The following is a 27,400-nucleotide window of genomic DNA, read 5'->3' on the forward strand; positions in this document are numbered from 1 at the left end:
CTCGGTGGTCTATTAAACCTGGGATACCTTTACTTGATTTTGTTTTGAAATGATTTTTGTTTGTCCCAGTGAAATACCTCTGAAAGTTTTGAACTGTAGCAAGTACTGTTCTTATTTGTTTACACGGATTATGCTGGAACAACTCGTGTTTTTTCCACTTTGCTGAGCTTCACTTTCATCATAAATTGCTTATTTAAGTTCAAATGTCACTTAATTCGTAGGTAAATAAATTCTTGGGTTTTAAAACTAAAACAAAGCAGTAAATACAGAGTATTAGCTGGAAGGGAGGGAGGGAAAAGACTGAAAGGTCCTCAAAGAATGGGGGTGCTTATTAGAGAAATATTCCTTATTACAGCAGCAGTATGGCAGCTTTTCAGCTGTACTTTCAGCTTGAAGTTGGAGAGTATATAATCTCAAAGGGAAATTCTGTGGAGGCCTCTGAAAACAATAAAATGTGTATACATAGGGAGAATGGTGAAATATGCCCTCTCCCCACACCCCGATTAAGGCAGTCCAGCCAAAAAAACATGTTTCTGTTTGCATGTAAGAACCAGTTTCCGTAAAATTTTCATAAGGATTGGTAATTTGCAAACTTCATGCTCCTGTAGCCCTCCAGTAATAACGAAAGCCTGGAAACAGCCTAGGCTATTGAAGTACTGAATTGAATTTCAAACTTTGGGCCTACTGGAAGCTGAGGACAAAATTTGGAGGAAAGTTGCTCCCATTTTAGTTCCTAGCAACACTGAGGCAGTTAGTGATGGCGTTGGCTCTGGTTCTGACAATTTTAACAGCTTCATTCGTACAGCTAGCTTTGTGGGATGACAGTGACTATCTTTTGCTAGGGATGCTTGTATCTGATGCTGACATTGATGTGTCTCCCTCAGAAGCGATTGCAGCTGAGTCCCTTGTTCATTTGCATCTTTATGACTCTCAAGCCATCTTCTTATATATGTGAGTTCATTGTTTCGATATTTTTTCCCTTTTCTCCCATTAGCTCTGTTACTTTGCTCAAATAGTGTCTTCCAGTGACCTAAGTATGGGCCAAGCTAAACCGAGGAGGATTTCTTTCCAGTGTTGAGAGTCGGGATGAGTTGTGGGATTTATGAATTGTTAACTTAAAGCCTTTAACCTTTCTCTTGTCACCCTTCCTCCACAGCTCTAGTGTGAAGCTACTGTCCTTCCCCGTCCCGTCCCCCCCCCCCCCCCCCCGTTATTGTCCTTTCCCATGTGCCCTCCCTCCACCCACCATTCATCACAGGGAGAGTCAATGTCTTTGGAAATGTGACTGGCTTTAAGATGAGCAACTAAGACTTTGCTTCCTTTTACCTTTCTTGAGGAGAAGCTGTTCCATGCTCAGCAATTTGCTTCTCTGCAGCAAGTCTTTTAGTGGCACCTACATCTGCAGGTGCCCCTCAGAGCATGACGGGCAGGTGGTCCTAGCACTGCTGCCTCACTTGGCTTTATCTCCTGAACTGCCTGAGAGATGACTTTCATCTCTACTGTTTTGTCTGTGGCTCTCTGCTTCAGAGGCATCAGATGTTGGGCACAGCTCTAGTAGGGAATGAAGTGAAGGGTTTGTCAGGTTGGAGGAACAGTTATGTTCTCTGGGGTAGGAAGAGCTGTCCTGGTGCTGCGTTGTACAGAGGTGTTCAAAGAAATAAGAACACAAGGTTTCCTGAAGAGAGATGTTCATATGCTGGAGAGGAACGCTTTCTTCTTACAAGGCTTGTGCTGGTTTGTACCACCAGTTGATAGCCTACTTAATAATAGGAACTAATTATTGTGTCAGCTAGCTTATTTGGTGAGGATGTGAGGTTCCTGCCTCCTGCAGAACAGATGTCTCCATCCCTCTGTCTGCTGGAGGGGGTCCCTGGTGTTTAGAAGTACTGGAGTACCCTTAGGCAGGGCAGAGTAGGAGCCACTTGGGATAACAATGCAGCAGAGCACTTACTTTATGAGTACAAAGCCGTGCTTGTATTTTCTGCCTGCGCTTTTCCACAGTCTTTCATTTCTGCTTCATGCTCCTTTTTCCTTAGGCCTGGACAAATGGGATGTTCAGCTGTGCAGGCTCAGGGTTTTGCACTGTGTGGCAGAGCGGGCCAGGGTCAAGGAGAATTCCTGAGTCAGGGATGGCTTGTGTTTGTCTGTCCTTAGAATGGGTTTTGCTTTTAGGTGTTTGACAAATTCCCAGAACAGGGGGTAGCATGGATGTCTCTGCCTTGGCCCTCATGGTGTTTTCCAGGCCATTGATGCTGAGCTGCTTGTGCTTGCTCAGTGTCCCGCCAGTGCTCTCTGCAGCAACACACACTATTTTCCAGTCAAACTGACTTGCCAGAATGGACAACTTCACATCTGTGGGGCGGTTTGCTACTAGTGGCAGTGCCCCTGCTCAGGCAGGCATCCCACACTGCTGCCTGCAGTAGTAGGTAGGTGGGTGATATGTCCCTGAAGTGGTTACAGCTGTAGGTTGTAAATTCAGTAGATGATATACTTTTTTTGGCTTAAGTTGCACCCAGTGTGGGTGAGTACAGGACTCAAGCTGCATAGCCTCTTGTCAGGAGATAAAAATCCTCAGTTCTAGTCAAAGCCTGTATTTGCCAATGCATGATGATGTCTGTCCTTTCTCCTGAAGCTCAAGGTCTTCCGAGCTCCTTTCTGCTATGTTTCTGCTAGTGAGCCAGCACAGAGGCTGCTTGCTGCTGGTACCTACAGCCCTCCAATCTCCTACTCCTGTCCTCAGATCTATTTGACTTCTACTGAATTTAGCCTCTAAAGTTCAGTAATTTGTTTAAATGCTTGTGCTGTTCTTGGCTCTGATGACATCAGTAGTAGCCACGTTCTTGCGGGTGGTGAAGGACATGCTGAGTGATTGAAGATGCCTCTCCCTCCTTTCTCCTCCTGTGCGCCCTTCACTCTTTCCCTTCATTTGGCCCACTTCAGCACCTCATCACCAGGGGAGGGGGTTTGAACCGGTTGCAGTTTGCAAAGCTGGTGGCTCAAAATGTCTGCAGGTAAGACATGTCTGTGGCAATACTGATGTGATGGTACTGCCACCCAGGGTTGCCCTTGCCAGCAGTCCAACACAGGCTCTGGCCGTCTCCTCCCCACTTCTTCCAATGCAGCCCTAGACCCTTTATTGCTCCTCTGCAATGTTGTTTAGTGAGTAGTGATAAGCACAGTAGTGCACTGGCAGAATCCTGATTGGCTCAAGAGGCAGAGTGCTCTTGAAAGTGCACTCATGAATAATATTCATGCGTATTAAAGTAATGGCCATAAGTACTATTCACCATCTCAAGAGATGGAACAGGCAGTCAGTAACTGAGAACGGAACTCAGATAAAAATCATGATGTTTAAGCCACTGTAATAAACCTGTCAGTCTTCTCAGGCAGTGAGAAGAAAATCCCTATTAAACAAGTCAGCGACAGGGAGAGTCAGTTTGCTGAATGGGCAGACTGGCCCATCCTTTGGGCTGTGGTATGAGAGCGCAATAAAGCCCTGCTGATATCGATAGAGTGCTGTGGAAGTGCTGGGACAGGTCTTGCTGGGCTGGCTTCCAGTAGCTAAGCAAGCCTGAGCAGAAAGGGACAGAAACACTAATCCAGTCTTGGGGAGAAGAAGCACACCATACCGGGATTTGTAATGAACAAACAAGTTCTGAAAAGACCAGAAAAGAATTGATTATAAACTTTTAAGAAAAGAAAGAGAAAACTGAAAAAGTGCCTCTCTTGCTCTTCCCTTACCATCCTTGATTTTGGTAATTATTTGAAAAAAGTGCTGCAACATTAGTGATCTTCCATGAATTCAATAGCAATTTTATGATTTTATAGGAAGCGTATTTGCTGTGACTGTGGAAACTCAACAGTAAACTTCAGTAAACTTGCTCCCCTGACATCTCCCTCATGTTTTTCTTGACCTCTTAAAGCAATGTTTTTCTTTGTTCTGGTTTCCTATTATTCTTGAGCAACAATAAGTTGTTCATGTCCTCCCACAATTTCTGGCTGAATATAGATTTCACAATAAAGTCGTTCTAGACTCTTTTTTTCTTTCTTGAATGAGCTTCGATGTATCTGTTTAAGTTTCTCCTGCCATCTGGTATTCTGCATTGAGATCCACAATCCATGCTGTTCACTCCTTGCTGGTATTTTCTATTTTGCATGTGTTCAGTGGGACTCCTAAGCTACATCAGAAATCTACAGAAAAACACATTTGTGGTGGCTCTGAATTCCCTAATCTTGGGCTTTATGTCATTTTATGCTGGCTTGAGGATGCTCCTGTTGAAAAGCAAACAGCTAAAAATACTCTTTCCTCTAGCTGGCTCGTAGCACTACATTCCCACCCTCCTCCTGTTCTGCCATGAAGAAGAACCTGGTTTAGGACACAAAACCCACCCCATGTGTGAAACTGTATGGAGAGGTTTAGTGTTTGCCTTCATGAAACAATCAGTGATTATTCTCAGAAACTTCTCATTTGTTGAAGCAGAGATTTTACTATAGAGCTAGAAGATTGGCTGAACTTCAATAATTCATGTGAAATAGTAAATTTTTTCTTTTTCTCCTGAATTCACACTCACTGTGGTGCAAGAGAGAATAGTGCATGTATTAAGTGTGGTTTGGATGTAAATGTTCAGCATATGTTTGATTATTTCCTCATTTGAAAAGGGGCTTAGACATCACTCATGAGTACTGCAGTAATTGTATTTCAGGGCAGAAGCTCGTCTATCTATTTTCTCTAGATGCGAACTGTTCAACTACTGGGATGTGTATTTTGACTTTTTACTACAATATGGTGTTGTAATAGGATTCCTGCTTCCCCAGGGAGGCTTTTGTATTTACATATATTTATAGATATACATGCACACACATACACATTAAAAATGGTTTTGCTATGGGGGAAGTGGGCACTGAGGCCAAAAAGCTAGGTTTTATATATTTTATTCATAAAAACAGATTTGCAACAATTTATTAAAAATTGATCTCATGCAGTATAAGGTTATACAAGAAATTCTTCATTTACATTTTATTCTGGCAGTTCCAGTCTAGTTTAAAGCATTTGTGCACTAACATCATTGGAAAATGCCATTGGGGCACAGCCTCTTCATAAATTTACAGTACATTTTTGCTGCAGTATAAAAGAACAGAAACATTAAATAGCTATATTCACTTGGTTGGTCTTGTTATCTGCAGTAAAGTAAAAAAAATGTTATGGGAGAAACTACAGTATCATTGAGACAAAGAATGTACTGCATGGTTTAAACCTAATAAACGTCACACAGTCAGTATTCACGAAGTTACAGACACACACACACACTCACCTCCAATGGTCCGATACTTCTGATTTTTTTTTTCCTGCTAAGTTGGAATAATATTTCTACAGAGATCTTTGTGTATACATTATATACAATATTGTAATTTTCTCTTTTTAAAAATTAACATTCCTTTTAAAATAAACCAGGCCCTGATGATATTAATAAAGCAAGAGAATACTGTCAACACACATTGAGTGACAACGTCAGTGTTTAGTGCTTAAACAGAGTAATGAGTTCTATTTTATCTGTGTTTATACTTACATGGTTTTGTTCTAAAAGCTACAGATATTTCCATAACCTCTCTTACTGTATGTGCCAAGTGAAATATTTTGTGATGCTCCTGATTGTAAGATTCAGATACATATTCATGTTGGTTTTGGCCGCTATGAGGTGTGTTTTATTTTTAATGAAGATTTATGCTAGCTTGTCAAAGCTGCGGTTAAGTCCCTCAGCTAATGAACCTCTTCAGCTGTGCTTCAGTCATTGCTGATTTGTAACCCTTTGTAGAAACGTCATTCCAAAAGGTTTGGTCTGAGGTGCACAGGCGTTGGTCAAAGAAAACCGAGAGCCCAGTGGGTGCTTCATGTGTTTTTCCCCCCCCTACTCTTAGCAAACAGCCCTGGGAGTGAGATGCCACATTTCCAGTCCCTTGGAAAAAGAAGCTGCATGTGTGTCTCACCTGTGCCTGAGGGTTTGGCTCCAGAGCTGGTCCAGAAAGTATGCCACTATCGTTCCTCCTAATTACTTCGGTCCAGGGGATGGAGCTAAAGTATAAAAACTGTTGCTTTTTCACAGTCCGTTTAGGATTCAGACAAAATATTCTATTGGTAAATTTGATTTGTCCTCTCTATTATCCGCTACAACTGTCACACACGCAGGTACAAAGCAAACAGTGTATATTCACATCTATGTGCTCTGCAGGCTTTGCCTGCAGCAGCAAAGTGCTGTGCCCTAACACTTCCCCCCCAAGTCCACTAAATTAATTTTGTTGTAATTATGTGTGACATAATTCAAACAAACTATGAAAAACAATCCATCCTGTGACATTAAGACTTTACTACCCACCTGTCCTCAGCTTCTTGAGTTATCAGCACTAGGACTTTTCCAGACAGTTTAGTACATTATAGTTGGTAGTGTTTATTCTGAAATAGGTGCAGAAACTTTGCTAAAATGAAGCTGCAGATGGTCAGCAGTCACTACCATCATCCCTGGAGAAGGGTGAAGTGCTCTGCTTTCAACCAGCAGCTCTCCGGCTGGTGACAACTTGGAGCTGGAGCTTCAGCCTCTGCTTGGGTTTCACGTACAGCTGCAAGTTAGAGGTGACCCTGCTCACAGCACTGCAGAGTCTCAATGACACCCAAGGAATCATTTCTCACAATCCTCCTTTCCTATCGAACATCGTCCCTGAAGTGAAAACAAGCAAGACTAACCAGTGCAGAATGTTTCCAGCAATTTAACACAACTCTTGTAAAAATGAGTGTATCTATTTCAATAAATATGGTATAGCTCAACCATTGTATTTTCCTTACATGGATACAGTATAGAATTGCATGTTCTCAGCAGCCACATAAAGCTCAGTGACATTTGAGTATTTTTTTTTTTTCCCTAGTGTCTTTTTTGCAAGATCCGTATTTCCCAGCCTCCTTGTTGCTAGTAGAAATTTGGGAAGAAACGTTTTTTTCAGTGACTTCTATGTGAAGAAATAAAAACTCCATGAATAAGGCTACAGATCAAACTCCTTGTGTCCTTCTCCTCTGCCTTCCCACATGAGTTACACGGGCACTCCTGTGATGACGGCCTCAGCGGTAGTTCCTCTGCGGTAAGAGCCAATGTTACATGTTTGTAGCAGAGTTCTAGGTCAGATGTTTAGTCCAGTCATTGAGTACTTAAAAGCAGTTCAGGAAGCACTGATCTCCCTTTCCTACAGCCCCGAAACCATTACTCGGAAGGAGGGTGGCACGTGCCTGTGCCGAGGACTGGCACTGGGGCTTACGCACGGACTGGCACAGCTAGCATCAACTCCTCCTATGGATGGCAAGTAGGCATGATGAAGAATGGGCAGCTGCAAAGACAGCCGACGCTGTATGCTGCGGGAGAGACAGAGAGAGAGGAGCGTTAGCCAAGAGGAAAATGTAATACATTACATGCTTGATACATCTGCAGGTTGCTGCAAGGATGTTTTCTGTGCCTGCTGCTGTGATAGAGAGGGTTAATGCCAAGAGCATTACACTCGCTGCTGTTGAGCTGTGCCACCTCGGAGTTATTTCCCCTTGGGGAGTGTTATTTCCCCTTGGGGAATTTTTCTGACAGGCTAGCTGTGACAAAGGAATCTAAGGGTGTGTTCTCAGCATCCCACAGCCTTCTGAAATTCCCAGACACTTTCAAAGTAATTGATAGCCTGCTGATATCGGAAAAAGTTAAGTCTGCAATGAGGGCATATAGCTTAGCAACCTCCCGTCCTTTGCGAAGTGATCTATTGCATGCAGAGCCCCGGCTAACTGCATAGACATGCATGAGGTCACAGGCTGAGTTTTAAGCCATGCATCATTTAGTACGAGGACGTTAGAATTACGGATGGCATTTCTGCAACTCCAGCGAAAGCAAACACAGGTGCATGGAGGGAGGGAGGGAATTTGGACTGACGGCTTTTTCCAAGAGGTTCCTCTTTGCAGTTTAGGTCTGTGCTTTTGAGATGCTGAATGCTGTTGAGCTGCCACAGTCAGTGCTGTAGGACTGAGGAGTTGGCACTCTAAAAGCAATCTAACCTACCACCTACCACCTTCCTGTTTAGGAACCCAACATCTGGTATCCAGTTTTCCAAGCAGATTGATATCATCGTAACGGGTGGGCCTTTGTTTTGGTTTGGTTTTTTAAAGGGATACTAAACTGTGCTCACAGATAGCCCAACTAATCCCTCTCCATGGAGAGGATGGTGCCGTGGGGCATGGGGTCTGCTACCCCCATGCTGGGGATATACCAGCACCTTACATAAAATCAAAATTCAGTAGAGGTTTTCAGTGATTAAGATGTTATCATACCAGGATTGCTTCTGCATTTGGAGACATTTGCTCTTGAAACACAGAGGGACTTTTTCAAGAGAAGAGAGGTGTCAAAGTGACAGAGCTGAACCGAAGACCGGCTTTCTGATTCCAGAAGAAAAATGCCCATACAAAGCATTGTATCAGTACAGTAGAGTTTTAAATTTATATTTTCCTGTTATCTGATATAATGACTGTCTATAGACAGGCCTTTATAAGAAGTGTATATTTGAAAGCTTGCCTTTGGACAGCCTTTCTGATTCAAACTCCATTTCATTTCTTTTTTGCTTTGTGTTAGGAAGCAGAGACAGCTACCAAGGCATCCATTGCACTGCTCAGGGACCAAGCAGTATAGCTTTCAAATTCAAACAGAAAGAAATGTAATGTTGCTTCTCTTTAGTTTCTTCACTACAAACTAAGGCTTATTTATACAGAGATGTGGTGGAAATAGTTGTAGTCTGCCTAGCCAGGAAACTTTTTCTCATTTCCCCCCTGCCTCCAACCTCCCTTTAAAAGTTTGATGCAATATTAATCCACAGTGTTGACCACTGTAGTGCTGGCAATGCATTCCTGGGACTAAACAAAATCCATTCTTTGTTATTTTGCTACTGTGCCCGACTCTTTCTGGTGCTACCAATGGAATCGTGCCTCGTTCCCAAGGTGGCCGAGGTGGCATGGCTCGCTGCTTCCATGTGCTGAATCCTTATGAGCCTGACCCTGCGGATTGTCATTCTGTCTCTCATTGCAGGGTCAAATGCAGAATTGCTCGCGCTTATTTTCCCACCGGTGGAAATGCTTACTTTGTTCAACTTTTACAGACTTCTCATTAGAGAGCTTTTTGAAGGTATTCCAAGAGAATCCAGTTGCATAATCAAGTGAATGGGATTTTTTTTTCACTCATTGAAGTGTTTGTTAGTCATACCATGGACAAAGCATGTTTATTTGGCTATGCCAACGGTGGCTACAGTGGGTGGCAAATTTTGCTTTAACTGTACTTAAAATTTACTTTCACTTGAAAACTTGGTTCCTAGAATTGGGGTGGAGGACTGTAGCCTGGAGACTCACACACAATTAAGAGTTTAGGCAAAACTCTTAGGGGGAAAAAAAAAAAACAAAAAAGTAACATGTAATGGTTTTAAACTAAAGGAGGGTAAATTTAGACTAGATATAAGGAAGACATTTTTTACAACAAGGGTAGTGAAACACTGGAACGGGTTGCCCAGAGAGGTGGTAGATGCCCCATCTCCAGAAACATTCAAGGTCAGGTTCGTCGGGGCTCTGAGGAACCTGATCCAGTTGAAGATGTCCCTGCCCATTGTGGGTGTGTGTGTGTGTGTGTGTGTGTGTGTGTGTGTGGACTAGATGACCTTTAAAGGTCCCCTCCAACCCACACCATTCTATGATTCTTTGATTCTGTGAATTTGTTTCAAGTTGTCCATGCAATATAGATATGTTGAAGCATATATATGGTCAAGTACGCTGGGGAGGGAATGGTTACTATTCGAGGTTTTAGAATTGTAGACTCATAGGTAACTACTGAAGGAGATGGAGAGGAAAGGTGGTGCCACACACATAGCAGCCACTCATCAAGGTACTGTGTTAGAATAGGGTATATATCCTCAGCTCTGTACAGGAATGCCATTTATTAGGGATAAATAAAATCAAGTAAATGCTTGACTTCTAATATCAATGCACATAGGAACACAACACAACGCACATGGGAATGCACCATGATACAAAGGGGGCAGAGGCATTTGGAAAATATTTTGGTTCTGCTATAGAAAGCCACCCATGTGATCCATTGGTAAGTGGGGGGACTGAAACAACTGCTGACAGTCAAACATCTGAAGATCTGCGGGAGTGTGTAAACTGTGTCTAAGCATTCAAGGATCATTTCAGTCAATTGTACAGCCCATTAATGTTAAGTTTTAGCAACTGCTGGGAAGCTGGCAAAGTTCTAAAAGATTACAATAAAGCAAGATGTTGTACTAGCAAGTAAACTAACCATTCTAAATCCACCTTATTTTAACGATAGATTTGAGCAGGGTCATAGACAGACTGATATGAACCATTGTCAGTGAAGAAACTGAGGAACAGAGGCATGTTCATGCAGAGGCATATGGCTGTAATGCAATAATCCGACCATAACCAACTTTTTCTGATGAGAATTTTTGGTTACTAAAATTGACATAACTGGCTGCAGCAGGGTATTTGGATGTCTTTTAAATGCTGCTAAAAGCAGAGTTTTAGCTCAGAAAAAATCCAGGTGGTTTCTATTATAAGGGTTACACAGCGATTAGCTGCTTTGAAGGTTACGAAACTGACTGCATATAGGAAATAGTCTATCAAAATGGCAGGTTTTATTGCGGTCCTGCAGAAAGCTATCATCACCTTTACTCAGAGATCTGGAAGACTGTTACATATTGTTGCTGTTAAAAAGAGAACAGTATAAATTTTAGCGGTGCCAAAAACTAATTCACCGAATGTAGGTCACTGATGAGATGGGACAACATGCAGGAATGAAGGTGCTCAGAAGCATGTCTTTAAGGTCACGGAAGATATCCCATTGGAGGTATTCATGTGGCCATTGTGCAGATAAGCTGACTGATGTGATCTTTAGATAAGCAGGACTGCCCAGCAGAAAAGGGTTGACTTTGCATGAGAGACACCCCAGCCTACTAGGAAATGAGCTATTATATCTATTCTAAACTGGTTCAAGCTTCTTTCTGGACCTGAGGTGAACTGGCATGGTGCAGCTTCCACCCATGCAGCTAAGATCCCCGCAAACAGCGTTTCCGAATACCAGATTGTGCCTGAGAGTTAGCCGGGAGAGCATAAGTTGATACAACTGTGTTAAGAGAGTACACTAATAAGCACCATGGAAAATCAAAGTGCAGGGCTTGAGCCTGTGCACCAGCACTACTTTGCCTACTATAGGAAGTGTTAATTTACACGGTGTAGCCAGTGTGAACAGGAGAGAAAGCAGGCAGCACCCACTTTTTGCACCTCGTGTCTGATGAGACCATCAGACCATGAGACTGGGTACGGCAAATTTTACATGGTACTATGGATAACCTATCAGGTCCTGCCCAGCAGGAAAGGGAGCAAGAGGCAAAGGGAACTGTGAATCATCTATATTCATGCTCTAAGGCTGCTTTACAGTCATATAGACTGCATTTTCCTTAGGTGTAGGGTTCTAAATCCGAGCCAAGCACAAATCAAATGTTTTTCACATTCTGACTGAGATGATATAAACACCACGCCGTCAACAAATGTGACCACGCCGTCAATAAATGTGAAAAAACTTCCTGCACTACTGAGCCTGAAGAGCGTGCATACTTCTGGGCCTTCATTTTGGACACAACTGTAGAATAAAGGATCACACTTGCAGTTAGTCAAATGTAGCACTAGTGGTAAGAAAGAATGAAAAAATCGCAAATCAAACTCTTTTCTGCACTCTACAAGAACTTTCATACTGGAAGATGTCAGCTCTCCTGAGTGCTGTCAATAACAGGAAGCTGGGATGCTTCTTTTTGCTATAGCCATTAAATAGTTAACATTTCTGCAGGCAAATTATTATCTTAACGTCCTCCTTTCATAGGTTTGTCGCAAAGACGAAATCTTTTTCAGACTAATGTCCTTGCGATTTGTGTTCTTGAGTAAGAAATAGGTTGAGCAGACTGTGTGACTACTTTTCTATCAGATGCCCTATGTATGCAGTGAAATGAGAAAGAGAAGGCACCAACTACAGCTTGTCTTTAACTCTTTTTTTTTTTTTTTTTGAGAAAAATGGTATATTTAATAACCACAGAAGGCCAGAAGTGCTGCCAGACAAGTGGAAAAAAAGCCCATGCATATTCTTAAAGAGCACGAAATTTAGAAAGAGGCAAACTCTTGTACAAGAGAGGGAATCACAAAACTCTAGTCCTGAAAACAGCTACACTTCTGCTCTCTGGCAGGTCCACTGGGCCTGGGTGGTGTGGCTCTGGTACCCAAACTGCCAACGCATCCTCAGGGGAGACATTGACCCTTGGACCTGGCACAGTCACAGCTGTGCAAGTGCTGAATGACACTGTTTTCGTTTAGCAGGACTTTATTAATTGCTTTCTATAAATGTCAGTGACTGTTCAGATTTGTACTGACCCACTCTTTAAGACCTTTAGGAAATCTCAGTTAGAAGTCATCAGTTACCACTAGCCTAGAGGAGGTTCTGTCATCACCAAATGTTTTTCTTTTGTTTTCCTGTATTAAATCTGTATCGGGACAACTGGATTATCTGAGTGTCTGTGTTTTTCTTAGCATCTCGCTTAATGTAAGGGGGGCATGTGCGGATCAGGCTGCATTCACACTACATTATTTCTGACAAATGGTGCTGGAAAAAGACAGACCTCTAATAGCTATGCATTAAAGCACTTTGCTGACCCCATAAAGTCACGAAAGCTTTCTCAGCGAGAGCCCTGCTTTTGTGAAATAACCAGATATTTCAGCTACTGGGGGCTTTTTTTGATGCATATGTGTGCATGAGTGTGTGGATTAGCTCCTGTGCAGGTTTGGGTTGGGTTTTTCTCTGAGTGCAAGGGCAGGGTTAGAAATCCACGTGTTTTCCTGCACCAGGTAGTACAAGGAAGTAACTGCTATCTGAACTCAGGCTTGCTGTCACTGACGTAACATGTGACTCGGTCTAGTAATTTGTTTAATATATTCTGTTTTTAAATAAGCTTTTAAGTGGCCTGTGTACAAAACAGGAGTCTGACAGCCGCTAGCTCAGATCCTGATGAAGTGGTGCCCGTGCAACTAAGATGCCATGGGGAAACGGCTGATCCAGGGACAAATGAGCATGGCGCTTCTCTGAGCTCTGGCCCATGGCAGGCCCTGCTGGGCTGGCAGAGGGTAGTACGTGAGTTTATTGTATAGGTTTCTGGAGAGAAAAGCTGATACCATAAGACTCTTCCCTCTCCATGAATCTAGCACGTGCTTTGTGCCATCCTCTCCTTGTAGCTGCAGCATTGTTTCTAAGGGAAACTACTTGGTGCAGGCTTTCATATGCCAAAACTCAGGTCCAGCTGCTATGGCAACATTGAAAAGCCCCCCGACTGTTTTTATTTCTTGGCTAGCTTAAGATCGAAAGAGAACAAAATGGCTATGTACACCGTGAACCCCTCTGGCTGGTGTGTGGAAGGACTTGGACTTTTGACAATAGTGATAATGTGTGTGCACGCAGGTACCTCCTCTCCTGTCCTTAATATACATTATGTGGTTGGGCACAGCTTGTCCTGTAACTCTCTACAGAAACTTTAGACATCATGTTATGGATGTTTCTGACAAGAGAAAAGAAGTATGTTAGTTTGCCTTTGGGGCACCTTAGGATCTAGTGCCCTTGATACCCTCTAAATTTGGTGGGGATGGTGAGCTGGTGGCAGGGAGACATCACAGTACAACGTTGCTGCCCACTAGTGCTTCAGGAGATGCCATTCTCATCTGTTGCTGGTGGTCCAGGCTCTCTCTGTAGCTGGGGCTGGCTGAAAGGGTTTACAGTGAAGGTCTTCCCACAAAAATGCACGAAAGAGAAATATGGGTTTTGATGAAATACAGTAATTTAAATTAACATCTTATCAGCAAGGCACCTGGTGTCCAGGATGGAATTTATGGCTAAAACAGTAGAAAGTGTGCGCACCCAAGCACATGCATACCTGAGAGAGCAAGGGGGGGGCCTCTTTCTGTACCAGTATATAATAGTGCATACTTACTGTTCTGGAGAGTTGATGTCTTCTATAGGATCTTTGCTTGTTCTGGAAGGGTCTGATGAGCCCCATTGTGCTGGTGGATTTTGATCAAGATGATTTTTCAAAATGGCTTTCTCACCATCTGGATGGACAACACATTCGATTTTACTTCACTTTGACCAAGATACCATTTTTAACTAGTTTCATTTCAAAATTTCCCAGATGTTCATAATGCCACAAAGTAAACTCTTTCTGCCTGTATTCCAATACAGTCTCAGGTTTTCCTGTGAGTCTTTGGTACTCATGCTTTTGATGATGTGCCCCTTCATAGGAACTACCACGAAGAAACAGAAAAAGGACAAAACCTCTCCTGTCCTTTCTTTGCTTCTCCTCCACCTTTAAAAAAACCCCACAAACCAAATCTTGTTGCCCACCTCTGTGTAGCCCTATCATGCTTTCTGACCTAGTCTTAGGCTGTGTAAAAAATTAATGTAACTGCATTAATCATATCTTGCACTCAAAAATTGTTACAGTTTCATATGAAAAAAACCTCTTATTTAAATCTTTTCCTAGAAAAACTATAATCTCATTGATATATAAAATCTTGATACTCTTGTAATCGCATAAGCAATTAAGTGCCGTCATTTACCTATCTGCTGTCATTCAGCATGGAAATACGATTCATATCAGTTGCACTGGTCCATAGGCTGTCTGCAGGAAGGACAGCTAATGATTTCATTAAGCTTTCTCCTGCCGTTCTCTTTTCTGCGTGGTGATAACATAGAAGATCATTTTCCCTGTAGGTAGCTTCACTCAATTCCCCTGGGAGTCCTGGGAGTCCCTGACTAGCTGTGCTGAAGCCTGTGGCATCGGTCCCCCTGAGAAACGCGGACGAACACAGCCATTTTAAGAAGGCTGTCTTTGCTGGGGATCCTTTCTGTTCCTGCCTGCTTTTTCAAAGTCTCCTACTGTGTTAAGCCAAATAAAGTCACATGGAAAACATCTGAGTAATGAGGACAGTGCACAGTTGTCATAAATAATTACAGAGCAGCTCCAAATCCATCACCCGCAGTTGTTTGCCACACACATAGAGAAACAGTGATTGCTGTGGGCATTAAGGCAGCAGGGAAGAGGACTCGAAGGTAAATTCTTGAAAAGGACACTGGAGGATTTGAATGTAAAAATGGGTATGAGTGGGAAAAGCAGGAAAATAGTGAAGAGAAAATGAAAATAGCATGAAAGCCCCAGTGTGTGTTGAAGGCTTAAGCTGCTTCTCTGTTCTACTAACACTCAGAGGCCCCAAATAATGCTCAGGTCCCAGCATGCTAGGAATATATACATTATCCATGAGCATTGGTGGACAAAACAAGCAGCAGAAACAGTGAGGAAAGAAGCTGGAAGCAGAAATGGGAATGTTTTGAGGGCAAACTCCAACATGTATAATTGGCCTTCCAGTGCGGTCACCCCTGGCATTATTTTGTAGCATTCACTTTCTGCTATGAAAAATCTAACAAGGTTCTTGGAAAGAAGTGAATAGGTGAGGATGCAAAAATGTGCAGACATGGGGATCGCTACAGCTCAGAAGAGCAGGAGAGAAGATTTTTCACTTATGTTGCATGGAAGGGAAGGGTCTGGGCGAGAAAGGAGGTGACCAGAAAACACGAAGCTGATTCTGTTGGGGCAAGAAAATGTCAGTAAAAGAGAGCTAAGAAATTCAGTTGTAGCAAGATGAGTGCTTAACAGGAAGATACGACAGGATTCAGTGATTGTTTAGATGCAAAGGGAGGACAGCAAAGAGTCAAATCTGACAGTGGCTAAGATAAGCAATGAAGTCTATCATCTCAGGGCATCCTGAAGTTTGCTGGTGTGGCACTTGCTGTCACAAGAGTTCAGTTTTTGTTTTCCGTATATCGCATTTCTATGTATATTGAGCTTGACATTTGCATAAAAGCCTTGTGATGTCTATAAACAGACATGTAGAAAAGAACACTTTTTACTTCCATGATTAAAAACAACGTACCATCCTGAGCTGATCTAAGCTGACAATGAAAACTGCTGACTTTATGATGTAGCTCAAAGTTAAAATTTGAGTAATCCTTGTAATTAGGCATGGAAAAGGTCTATTATTTAACTGTTTTAGGGTTCCAACCCCTTTGGCAAAGATAAGCAATTCAACCTTTTACAAAGCCACTGAAGACACAATTTTTCATCAAATGACTGGAATATGCAACTGTTGGGCTTCAGGAGTATGTGATTTCATATATTAATCTCTGTTGTACACCCCTAAAGGGGTTTCTTGTGCTTTCAGTTGTGCTGTGTGAGAGAGAGAGAGAGAGAAAGAGAAGGAGGTGGTCCCTGTCAAAAAGGTGGGGGATTTAGTTTAAAGTAGAGCAAAATTATGTATTCTCTGCCTACTCACCCCTCAACACCAACTGCCCATATATCACTGTGTGTTATTCTTAATAGGCCCTTTTCTACCACTCTTGCAGATGACTTTCCCTTAATACACTGCATGAACTTCTGTACAGAAGGTTACCATATACAAGTTTTAATGTATATGTATAAAATACAGAAAAAAATCCACATAAAACTGCCACAATATTGAGATTTTTTTCTTTTTCCTTTGCTTATTTCAAAATACATAAAAGTTGGGTAATTCTTATTTGTTAAGCTTTTTGGGAGAAGAGTTGTTAGATTTTTGTTCTGCAGCTATGGAAACTAGAATATCTTTCTTTTTTTTCTTTTTTTTTTTTTTTTTCATTTACCTTTCATTTAAATAATGAAGAGCAAGATTCTCACTTAGTCATATGCTTCCAGGAGCTGGGGCTTAAAGAAAAAACACTATTACCATATGCACTTAAAAAGCTTAAGGATGGAGGAAACTGATTTTATATATGTGAAAAAACGAAAGAAAATAAATTAAGGGTAACGGTAAACATTTGAGTTCCCATTTTTCCCTGGAAAGTGTAGCACTGCTTTTAGTACTTCCTCATCTTTTCTTCCTCTGTGCATTAAGTATGCCACTTGAAAAATGCCCTTCATTCTCAGGGTACTGTCTGCCACTGCAGAACTGAATAAGTTGCACTGGAATGATGTAACTACCTTCAACACTGAATTTACATTAGCCAGAAGCACTTTCTAAGTAATTTTCACCTTCATAGACCTCAAACTGGAACTCAGAAGTCTGGATAAGTGATGCCTGAGCACTTTCTATTCAGAAAACCTTTGGGAAAAAAGACAAATAGATCTCAAGAGCCTCACATGACACTCACTGATGGGTTCATTAGAAAACAAAACCTGCTGCCCAGTTGTCAGCGAGAGCCAGAAGGCTTTAGCTCAGGACCTTTGCCTACCTGAAGCAGAGAAACCTCTTCTGATTACAAAGCTCTGAGCTGGAAGAGCACATCGGATGCCGGCTGCGGAGGGGCTCAGCGAGGAGGTCACTGCTCCCTGCTGCTCGCCTCTCCCTCTGCCAGGGGTGACGCTCGCTTCAGACCTGCCGGACTTATAATCACTCCGCAATGTGGGGCTGTCAAAATCACCTGGGCTGGCTTAAACGTGTCATGCATTTTAACGACTCCTGTTCAGCTGCAGGCAGAAAACACCAGGTGACTGCCACTGCTGCAATTTCTTTCAAGATTTTAGAAACTGTATTTCTTTAACCAGAAGGCTGTGGTTTTGACATTTGTACACTGCAGCTTTATTGAACATCTTCATCATTACATTTTAGTGGCAATAGTCCTCTGATGGCTTACAACTAGATGGCAGAACCGTTCTTCACCCCACATCTCTCAATTCCACTGTTGTTTTCTCTTTGCTAGAAAGCACATTTTATGCTCCACAAGGAAGCAAGTGTGGTTTAATAATGACTTATAAGAATTGGCAGAGATAACCTTGCTGATTTACTAAAGAACTCTGGAAACTTTAAAGCTAGAGGTAGATTTTTAACATCTACTGTAATTTTTCACAGTTCTCTTGTTTGGACTGTGAAACATGACTAGCCAGTTCCTGCTTTTCATGTGAACAGGATGAAAAGGATGTAAATGAAAGGAAAAATTAAAATGATCACATCATCTGCTGGGTATATCAGAAAAAGTTCTCCTGAACTAAGTGCAGAGCACCAGGCAGTCTAAATCATGACTTCTGATAGTTATGTTTTCAAAGGAAGAATTTTTAAAAAGAGGAGCCAGCAAAATTCTCCTTTGATTTATACTACTTTAAATCAGAAGAAGCTCTCTTTACTACAGATCTATTTCTGTGCAAGGAAGGACAGGCACTGAACCTCTGGCAGTTTGGTCTTCCTGTTGAAACAGAAACAAGCTCCAATGTCAGGACTGCAATCCATTTGCTACTAGGCTTCATAGAAACTAGTACACATATTCTATAGATCTCTATATACAAGGGATATAATGAACTATATCCTTTCTTTAAAACAATATTCCTTTAAAGGAGTTATTTCTGAAAGCCTTTCTTTTGAATCTGTGGTTTCAATCTCAAGCTTAATGCTTGAATCACATGAACTTCATCGAAGTAATATTTCCCCCCTCTACCACAGATGAACTTTGTTTTGCTTCGCATTTACGAGCAACGTGCCTTTGAAATCTGTTTTTCTTTGAGCTGCTTTTACATGGGGAAAAACTAACACTAAGAAACACTGGAGTGGGGTGACAACTGACAGCATGTAGGCATATCTGACATGCAAATGAATGCTCCCAGTCCATTTACAGCAATGAGTAAAGACTGTTTTCTGGCTCAAAACAGAAAAGGCTTCCTGAGCAAGCAAGGGTGCCTGCAGAGAGAGAACTTGCAAAAAGAGTTTGTTCATAAGTGGAGACTATTGCAAGTCTGTCTCTTGCTTCTTATGTACTTTCCATAGGATAGCTGTCATTCATTAATTTCCCTAATACGCCACTCTGAAATGTACTGGCAAAGGTAGAAATAAATGGAGATTCTTCTGCAGGATTTCTTCTGAGCTTGGCTTTATATGAAACTCTTGCAATCTATGAATCACTCATGTAAAAATAATTTCGTGTAATAAAATGTCAAATAGAGTAAGATAGTAAGATTCCAAGCATAGCAAATTATCCAGCCCCTCCCAACCACATAGTATTTTCCCTCTGTAGTTTTCTCCTCAATAACTTTTGTCTGCAGGAACTTGCACAGTAGAAATAACTTCTACCTTCATGAAGTCTCTCCTGTTTCTGGCACACCAGCTGCATGGGTGCAGGGAGCCCTTTTGAGAAGCTCTGGTTTGTGCCCGCTCCAGGGTCTTTCTTCCCTGAAGCTGTGCGGCACAACTTTCCTCTTTTTACACAGCATCACAGTTACAGGCATTTGTCCTCCTTTTTCCAAATGCTGACATTGGAAAAACTCAGCCTGAAAAACTTAGCCGTGTCTCCAAGCTTGGCTCTCTTTGCTGAACGGCACTGCCAGTTACAGGAACTGCCCAAGCCAAGCGTGGGTCTCACCCACAGCTCCTCCCTGCCTCAAACCCGGGCTGTAATGCAGCTCTGCTGCTCCAGCAAGGTGACCAGATCCTGCAAACAGCAACCCAGGGGAGACGCTAACGTTGTGCTGTGCACAGAGCCAAGGCTGCTAGCAGGCACAGTGACTCAAAATCTTCTGAGGAATATATCAAATGAAATTAAGGGGATGCCCTTTTAAATTCAACTGGAGAAGCCATTTGAGGTCCCAGAGCTGTGGTCCATGGAGCACGTTGAGAACTGCTTGACCACACAAAGCTAGCTAGCAGCACGGACAAAAGCCTGCATTAAAAAAAGCAATCAAACCATAAACTACAAACCACATTTCCTAATTGCTTTTCTTACATAGCCATTGCTGTAGATGTCTCAGGGACATTACCCACTTGTGAACAAGAGATGAGTGTCTTGGATAATATCTCTCTTTAAATGAGATGTACTGAATTGAAATGTGCTGTAAAGAAGGAGTCCCCACGTCAGCAAAGAGCTCCTGGGCTACACCAGGAGCTGTTGCTGTTAATAACTAACCAGGAACTCCAAAGTTATGAAACTTTGCCTGAGGTCAGGCAGTTATGGGAGTGCACAGCTGTGTCTATCTATTTTGGCTAAAGTAATTTAACTTTTGTATCCTAAATCCATATTTGATGTAAATGATGGTGGTGGGGAAGGAAGGCAAGAATCAAATAACCTCCTTGGTTATAGGAGTTAGGAATTTTAACTCTGGACAATTTTTACAGATCAGAAACCTACTGAAGTGTACTATGACAGTAAAGTTTGGTTAGGACTTGTTTGAGATGCATTGCATAAGTCCTGTGTTATTATCTGTTCTCTGAAGTGCCCTGAATTTGTGTAAGCAATAGCAGTGGAGATACACTGTATTACATTCTCTATATGAACTCATTCTGAAGAGCAAGGTTTTTTATAAAGAAGCTTGACTTAGGATTCAGCCATGTTCACAATGCAAATGTGGTAAATGATCTGCTATGATGTTTAGCTCCAAATCAGCTGCTGTTTTTAGCATCTCTCTTCACTGGCCTACGCCCTAACTCTCAGCTCACATTTTTTACAAGGTCCAAGGTAGACACAAACCTTGTCATCACCTTAAAAACAAGATGGGACTGGGTTGCCCAGTTGCACAGTGGAGGTGAGAGACATGGTCACTTATAGGTCATGCTAATAAATTATTTACAATTCCAAAGCTTCGCTCAAGTACCATCATAATTTCAAGGCTCTGTACTTTCATTTACAGAAAGTTGCATGAAATACATAGCTACAGAAAGCATAGTTATGTCAGTCAGAGTTAGCTTTCTTGTAGCCATAAGGGCCAGAATTTTTTTAAGTACCTTTTAAGTGATGTCTGTTTGCATCTGCACAGAAGCAGCAGTGACTCAGCAGCATGAATTCTCCAAAGCCTTGTTATTTTGATTGGAATGGCAAATTTAAATTAAGCACTTATAGGTTGACTATTGGGAACGGATGCAGTGAGAGAAATACAGAGGAGATTCAGACAAGCAGCTAAGGGAGAGGGAAACAGGGAAAGAGAGAAAACAAGAGGCAGAAGAAACGGAAATGGAGGGACAGAAAAAGGCTAACAAGGGTTGTTGAACGTGACGGCTCCACAGCCTGGAAGTATGAATATTTGATGTCACTCAAGTCAGGATCAGGATACTCCATAATACTTGTGCTTGGGGCATTCACCATCAGGTGTGGGACCAAACTTCAAATATCTGCTGCAAATTAGGATCCAGGTCTTCCTCATTCCCAGGTGAATGGATGCTTTAACCTATTCAATATAAAGATGGCCAAGGGAAAACATCCTTCTTTCCTTTCCCCCCTTCTTTTGTGCAGAGCTTTATGTGGTAGGTCCGTTCAGAACACTGTGTCTGGCAACTTCAGTATGCAGAAGAGTATCTACCCTGTAATTCCTCATAGTACATAGTTCCAAGCTACTCAGTACATTAAGGCTCAGTATGTACAGATGATTTTAAATACGTGCCCTGCAACAGAAATGTAGAAGTTACGGAACTGTACTGGGGGAAACTTAGGAACACAGACAATCTTGGATGCTGGTGTGTAAAGTGGCAGTTAGGCATCGATGTCTGTTGTAGATATAGCCACAAGTAAGTGCAGAAAGGTTATATTTTATCCTTGATTTCTTTGCCAGCATCCTACTGCTAATGGAGCGCAACCTGCTGTGGGAAGCATCCCGTCCTAAATTTATACCCAGCGTATCTCTTGAGGATCATTTTTATTTCTCATACCCAAACTCAGATGGGCATTTGGCACAATGTAATGTATCTTTTCTGCTTGAAATATTATTCATGATTTATCATTTTCCTGCAGCATCTGACATGAGTGGAACATTCTATGTGTTCCTTTCAAACACTTGGTAAAGCTGCCTCATCCCACTCACTGATGTTAGTTCTTGCTGCTGATCTCAGCCCAATAATCACACGCCTCCAGCAGCTATTTACGTTTTCCTTTTCCTCCTTTCCCCCCTTCTGTTTTTTAATTTTAAAAAGGACACTGGGAACTCTATGGAGCTCTTCCTTTTTTTTTTTTTTTTTGCCACAAGTTACACAACCAAGTGTATACCCAGGCTAAAACAAAAGGCACATGAAAAAGTAACCTTATCCAACCAAAATTTCAATATACTTCAAAAGCATACATGAACAGTTGTCATTGTTCTAAAATTATTCTGCAACAACAGCAGTAGCTTCCGTTCCACTTACTTAGCCAAGCTTACACAAACCTAGCATTGCAACAAACATGCAAGTCTACAACTTCCCAACACGGGGCAACTAGTTTTTCATGTACTATAGCAATATTCAGCTGCACAAAGTCATTTTCCAAAAGTCACAAAGTAGATCCATTCTAGAGTCAGAAATGGAAGCTGGGTGTCCTGGCTTCCACTTTATTGCACTATGCACCAGATCTTATTGCTTCCCAAAAGTGAAATGGCTTTAATGGAAGCAATTCTTTTGCATATATTTCTTCAGGGAGCGATGCAAAAGACACAGTAGAAACAACTTATGAATATTACAGTCGTCATGAAATCCTTTTTTATCAGTGCCTAGGGAAGAATTTTCATACATGAGTGCCTTCAATTCTACATTTAGAGTCCAAACCAGCACTGAAATATTTACATGCTTCTCTTCTACATGCTTGATAGCAGTGTCCAAAAGCAGGATATGAACGTCCTACTCAGATGAGCACATATTAAACTGGGCTTCCTACTGCTGAAGGCTGGCGCAATTAACTCTCACAAGATCTGAGTGACTTTCCTCCCTCCATGCAGCACAGAAAACTTGACTTCTGAACCGAAGTATGCTTTTAAAAGTTTCTCACTTTACCACGTGTATTGTACACGCAGGGCATACAATAGAAGACATATGTACAGAGAAATAACTACTCAGTGGGTACCATATAGCTTATTACGTGAATCTGCATGCTTTCTGTAATGCAACTAAAATATTTAAAGCTCTATCTTACCAAGGTCTGAGTGCTCTGGAATCAATCCAATGAGATCGCTATTCAAAATCTTGGTGGGTTAAGCTACTAATGGATTTTACTAACTCTTACCTTTGCTGTCTGTAAAGTTCCGTATACTAAGAATGTCATTGAGATCCTGATAGTGGTTCTGCTTAATGTATGTTGTTTTCTCAGGAGTGTCCTGAAGCTGCATTGTAACCTCTTCCAAGTCTTTGTCCAGCTGCAAAACAGAAAGAGTATGAATCCCTAAAAATTCAAGTCATTGCTTCAGGTATCTGCAGTAACTGCATAGCTTTCTACAATTAGACTAGAAGGCAGGTGATAGTGCAATTGCCACACTGTGCCAAATACAGTTTTCTTATAGCACTACAACACCACCTCTAAAAATCATGTTACAAGCAACAAATCGTGTTCAGCTGTGGTATTGCACACAGGGCATACAAGAGGAATAAGCTTTAGTAGTTGACAGTTTAAGCAATTCAGATGTACTGCTGAATGCGAAAGAAATGGGCATTAGAAAGCCCAGTCTGAAAACCTCTCAACTATTTATTATTTATGCATAAAAATGTGGAATAAATAGCTATAACCACTTTTTTGAGTCAATCAAATTATCGAACATACAAGAGAATATAAGAGAACTATGGCATCAGGGGCATGTCCAGCCATGTGAGTGACTGCAGTCAACTCTACTGGGAATGTTTTGTTTTCCTAAAGATTATTTTTACTCCTTTTACCTTTCTTAGAGAGACAGACTCCTGTTAGACTTTCCGTTGTGTTTCTGTGTGTGTGAAATTTTGAAGAAAATCCAACTCACAGTTTTTAGTTTTGGGTCTGAGAACATTCTATGCTTTTGTGATTTGAAAATTACCCCCAAGTTTTATATCTTTTGTGTCTTAAACTGTGTAATCTGATAGCTAGCACTAAACTGCCATTGCAAGCATAACTTTCCAAGACGGATAAAAATGGAAATAAGAGGAGGGAGAAGAAACAAAAATCCCAGTCCTCTCTCTCCTCAAAAGCATCCTTTAAGACTAGAGGGAGAGAAGCACTGATATTTTCTGACTGGAAGAGCCACAGCACAAATGCCGGGTTGGTACACCCCTACCTTTTAGCACTGAGCTGAACACAGGGTGCTCTCCCCAGAAACTAACTTGTATTCAACTGGCTATAGCCCCTGCAGAAAATAACCAGATACAAGCATCGTAATGGTGATCTGGGACGCTCTCTGTGAACAGTTGTCCAGGATGTGGTGTCCAGAGTACATCCCTCTCGCTACTGGCTTAACTGAATTTTAGAAGTGCTGAATTTAGATTTACCTTGTTTCCTTATAGAACTGGGACACAGCAACTCAAGGCAGATGAGCCAGAGATGCAGCTGCTAGCCACGGTAGGGCATGCTCCAAATCCCCTTGACAATGAAATTCTTATTTGGACCTACTGGTTCTGGGTATTTAATTTAATCTATTTAAGCAAAGTCTAAAAAGATCAGCAGGATCCTGTGTGCACTAATATAGCTCAGTTGCCCTGACCAGCCTTACCTGTGATCACCGTCATGAGCCTTGCAAGGCACAGGCTGAGATCTTGTGAGTTAGGAGGCTTAGTAGAAAAAAACACCATAGGATAAATAAACTGAAATAGCCAGTAGCTAGCTGAGCTTTCATTAAAAATTGCAAGGCTTTCACATGAAAGGGACCTGGCAAAGCTGAACTAAATTTCTTTAACAAGCCAGAGATAACTTTTGCTTTTGGAGTCCTTGGTAGTCTGAGTAAACACCTTTTGGTTACCTAGGCAATTGTCACTACTTAAGATTTGGATGAAGAAGTAATGGTTGCAATAAAATACCTTTTCTTCAAGGTATAAGAATACTTCACAGACTAGGCAAGAACAGGTTAATTTTTTGTGAGATATAGGTCAGTTATGGTCATCTTGTCTCACACAATGGGCAGTCTTCAAGGCTGATTTGTCGTCGTTTGAGGTCTCCTGAGCAAGGATGGACATAATTAAAAATATACATGTTGTTATAGCTCTAATGGAATTAATGTGCTCCATGTTCTTAGCCATTCTGTCAGTAGAGACTGAAGAAACTTCATGGCCTTTCTGCCAAAAGGCTCAGCTTACATGATGGTAAAGAGCTTTTCTACCTTAAGAAAATATGTAATTCTCTTTCATGGCAGACGTAAAAATCTGTCTAGCAAGTTTTTGAGTGAACTCTCGGAGAGGCTGAGAAATAACAGCAACAGCAGTCTCTGAACTCAGATATAAACAGGAACAAAGAGAGCTCTTAAGTGTCCCTGGGGCTGTGGGTCTCTGTTACGCTTGCGTGTAAAGGTTGTACGTCTAGAGCTATTGTGCTATGGTTCTCAGCATGTCCATGTGAGGCAGCAGGGTAATTTGCCTGTTACAAATAAATAGGGGAAGTTTCATTTTAATTTGCTAAGGCACGATTTCATTATATCACACCTGCTAAGTATTCGCAGTATTAATTAGGCATTCATATAAGTAATCTGTTTCCTATTATTGCAATATTTTTCTATGGGGAAAGCTAATTTTTTCTTCTAAAAAGTAGTCAACATTTAAGCAAATTACAGAATTGCAACAAAAAATAAAAAAAATTGCCTAGGCAGTATATACAATACACAATACCTCTGTAATTTTCATTCTCAAGCGGTGATTCTCTGACTGCAGTCCTTCTAGTCGAGATGTGCTGGCCTGATTGACGCTGGTGACTGATGTTGATGTTTTTGAATCTTCTTTCTTTTGATTTTGAGTGAACTGAAATCGTCTGTTCTGTGTGGCTGCATCTGGATTTGTTCTCAGCGTGATGAGCTGAAAGGTTTAAAAGCCTTAAGAAATCCTGTCCATGGTTTTATTTTTGCAGCTATTTCTTTTGTATCTCAAAATATTGAAAAGCAAACCAAGAGTTCCTTTCTGACTTTCAAGTACAAAATTCTGGAAAGTGAGTTCTGCTTGCCATGTGCAGTGCTTGAGACAATTTCTGAATAACTTTACAGAATAGGTTGAACCAAAATGATTTTGCAAAGGAAAGAGTTCAAAAAAATTAGGAAAAAATAATTTAAAATATATTTAACTGGATTTTAATTATGTTAGAAATATATTTTAATATTTCGTCAAACATATTTTTCGTCTTCATTGACATCTTTATACTTTCAAAGGATATATTCCTTCTTTAAGAAAAAAACAACCTGCCAAGCCCTTCTCTTCCCAAGCACAGGTTAATCTGAAATGTCTCCTTTCCTGCTGTTACAAGTAACACTCAAGCAGAGAGAGGCATGAAGCAGGAGTATTAACAGAAAGAACTCATGGGAGATTTCACTCTGGAGATAACAGGAACTTAATTAGGTTTTAGTGACCCAAAATAAACCAAATCTGTTCAAATAAATTAAATAAGCCACTTAAAAAAAGGTTAACCTTAAACATATTTAATTTAAGCAAATATAAGTAAAATTTAACACTCAGTGACAACATGAAAATATCATCTTGACATGAGGAGAGAAAGCTACTAGCTGTTTGGCAAGGGGGGGAAGAGCTTTTCAGATTACTATAGACAATAATGCAGAATTCATGATTACTTGCAAAGCAGCATACATATATATTTGTATACGGACAAAGCTGAAGGGGGCCCCTGCCCTGAAAGCATAGGCATGGCATCATAAATCCAAAGGTGTTGAGTTGTCTGAAAAGAGAGAAGGGGCAATCATTTTGTAAGCACATCACAGCCAGATTTTGCGGTATAGCCCCATTTTGGAACTGGATCCTCTTGCTCTTCAGAGCACGAAACTGTTCTGCAGCTGCGGTGGCATGAAATAAGGACCTAACTTCTGATAGAGAGAGATCTAACTGATCAGACACTGAAGTCCCTGGCATGTATTTACAAACCGAGTCTGCAGATTGGGATAGTGCTTGAAGACAATAAATTTCCTTTTTCAGGTGATAAAGGAGATGGAGAAGGCTGAGGTACTCAATGCTTTCTTCACCTTAGCCTTTACTGGTAAAATTTGCCCTCAGAAATCCCAGACCCCTAAGGCCCCTAAAGCAATTGAACACAACAAGTTCATGCAACCTGATGAGGTGTATCCCTGAGGGCTAAGGGAGCTGGCCAATGGCATTATGAGGCCACTCTAAATTACCTTTGGAAGGTGATGTTAATTGGGAGAGGTCCCTGAGGACTGGGAGAAAGGAAATGTCACGGCTGTGTTCGAGAGGCGAAAAAGAGGATCTGGGGAAATACTGCCTGGTCACCTTCACCTCAGTCCATGCAAGGTGCTGCAGCAAATCCTCCTGGGAACCGTTTCCAAACATATTAAGAGCAAGAAGGTGATTAAAAGCAGTCATTGTTGATTT

At 41.5% G+C, this 27,400-nt stretch overlaps 1 protein-coding gene across 4 annotated transcripts in view; it reads right to left on the reverse strand.

Annotated features, from left to right (window-relative positions):
- Positions 1-4,916: 4,916 nt before the first annotated feature.
- Positions 4,917-27,400, reverse strand: part of GABBR2 (gamma-aminobutyric acid type B receptor subunit 2) — a 487,740-nt gene continuing 465,256 nt past the window's right edge. For all 4 annotated transcript variants that reach the window (XM_009471273.2, XM_087758773.1, XM_087758782.1 and 1 more), the window contains 4 exons: positions 25,682-25,864; positions 23,130-23,259; positions 14,092-14,209; positions 4,917-7,393 (listed from right to left, as the gene is read on the reverse strand). In XM_009471273.2, the coding sequence (XP_009469548.2) occupies positions 7,228-7,393; positions 14,092-14,209; positions 23,130-23,259; positions 25,682-25,864 (597 nt within the window). In that variant the 3' untranslated portion in view covers positions 4,917-7,227. The remainder of the gene's footprint in view (positions 7,394-14,091; positions 14,210-23,129; positions 23,260-25,681; positions 25,865-27,400) is intronic.

The sequence above is a fragment of the Nipponia nippon genome, unplaced genomic scaffold, assembly GCF_047370975.1.
Source record: "Nipponia nippon isolate SJK-2023a ecotype South Korea unplaced genomic scaffold, ASM4737097v1 scaffold_1, whole genome shotgun sequence".
Classification (NCBI taxonomy): Eukaryota; Metazoa; Chordata; class Aves; order Pelecaniformes; family Threskiornithidae; genus Nipponia; species Nipponia nippon.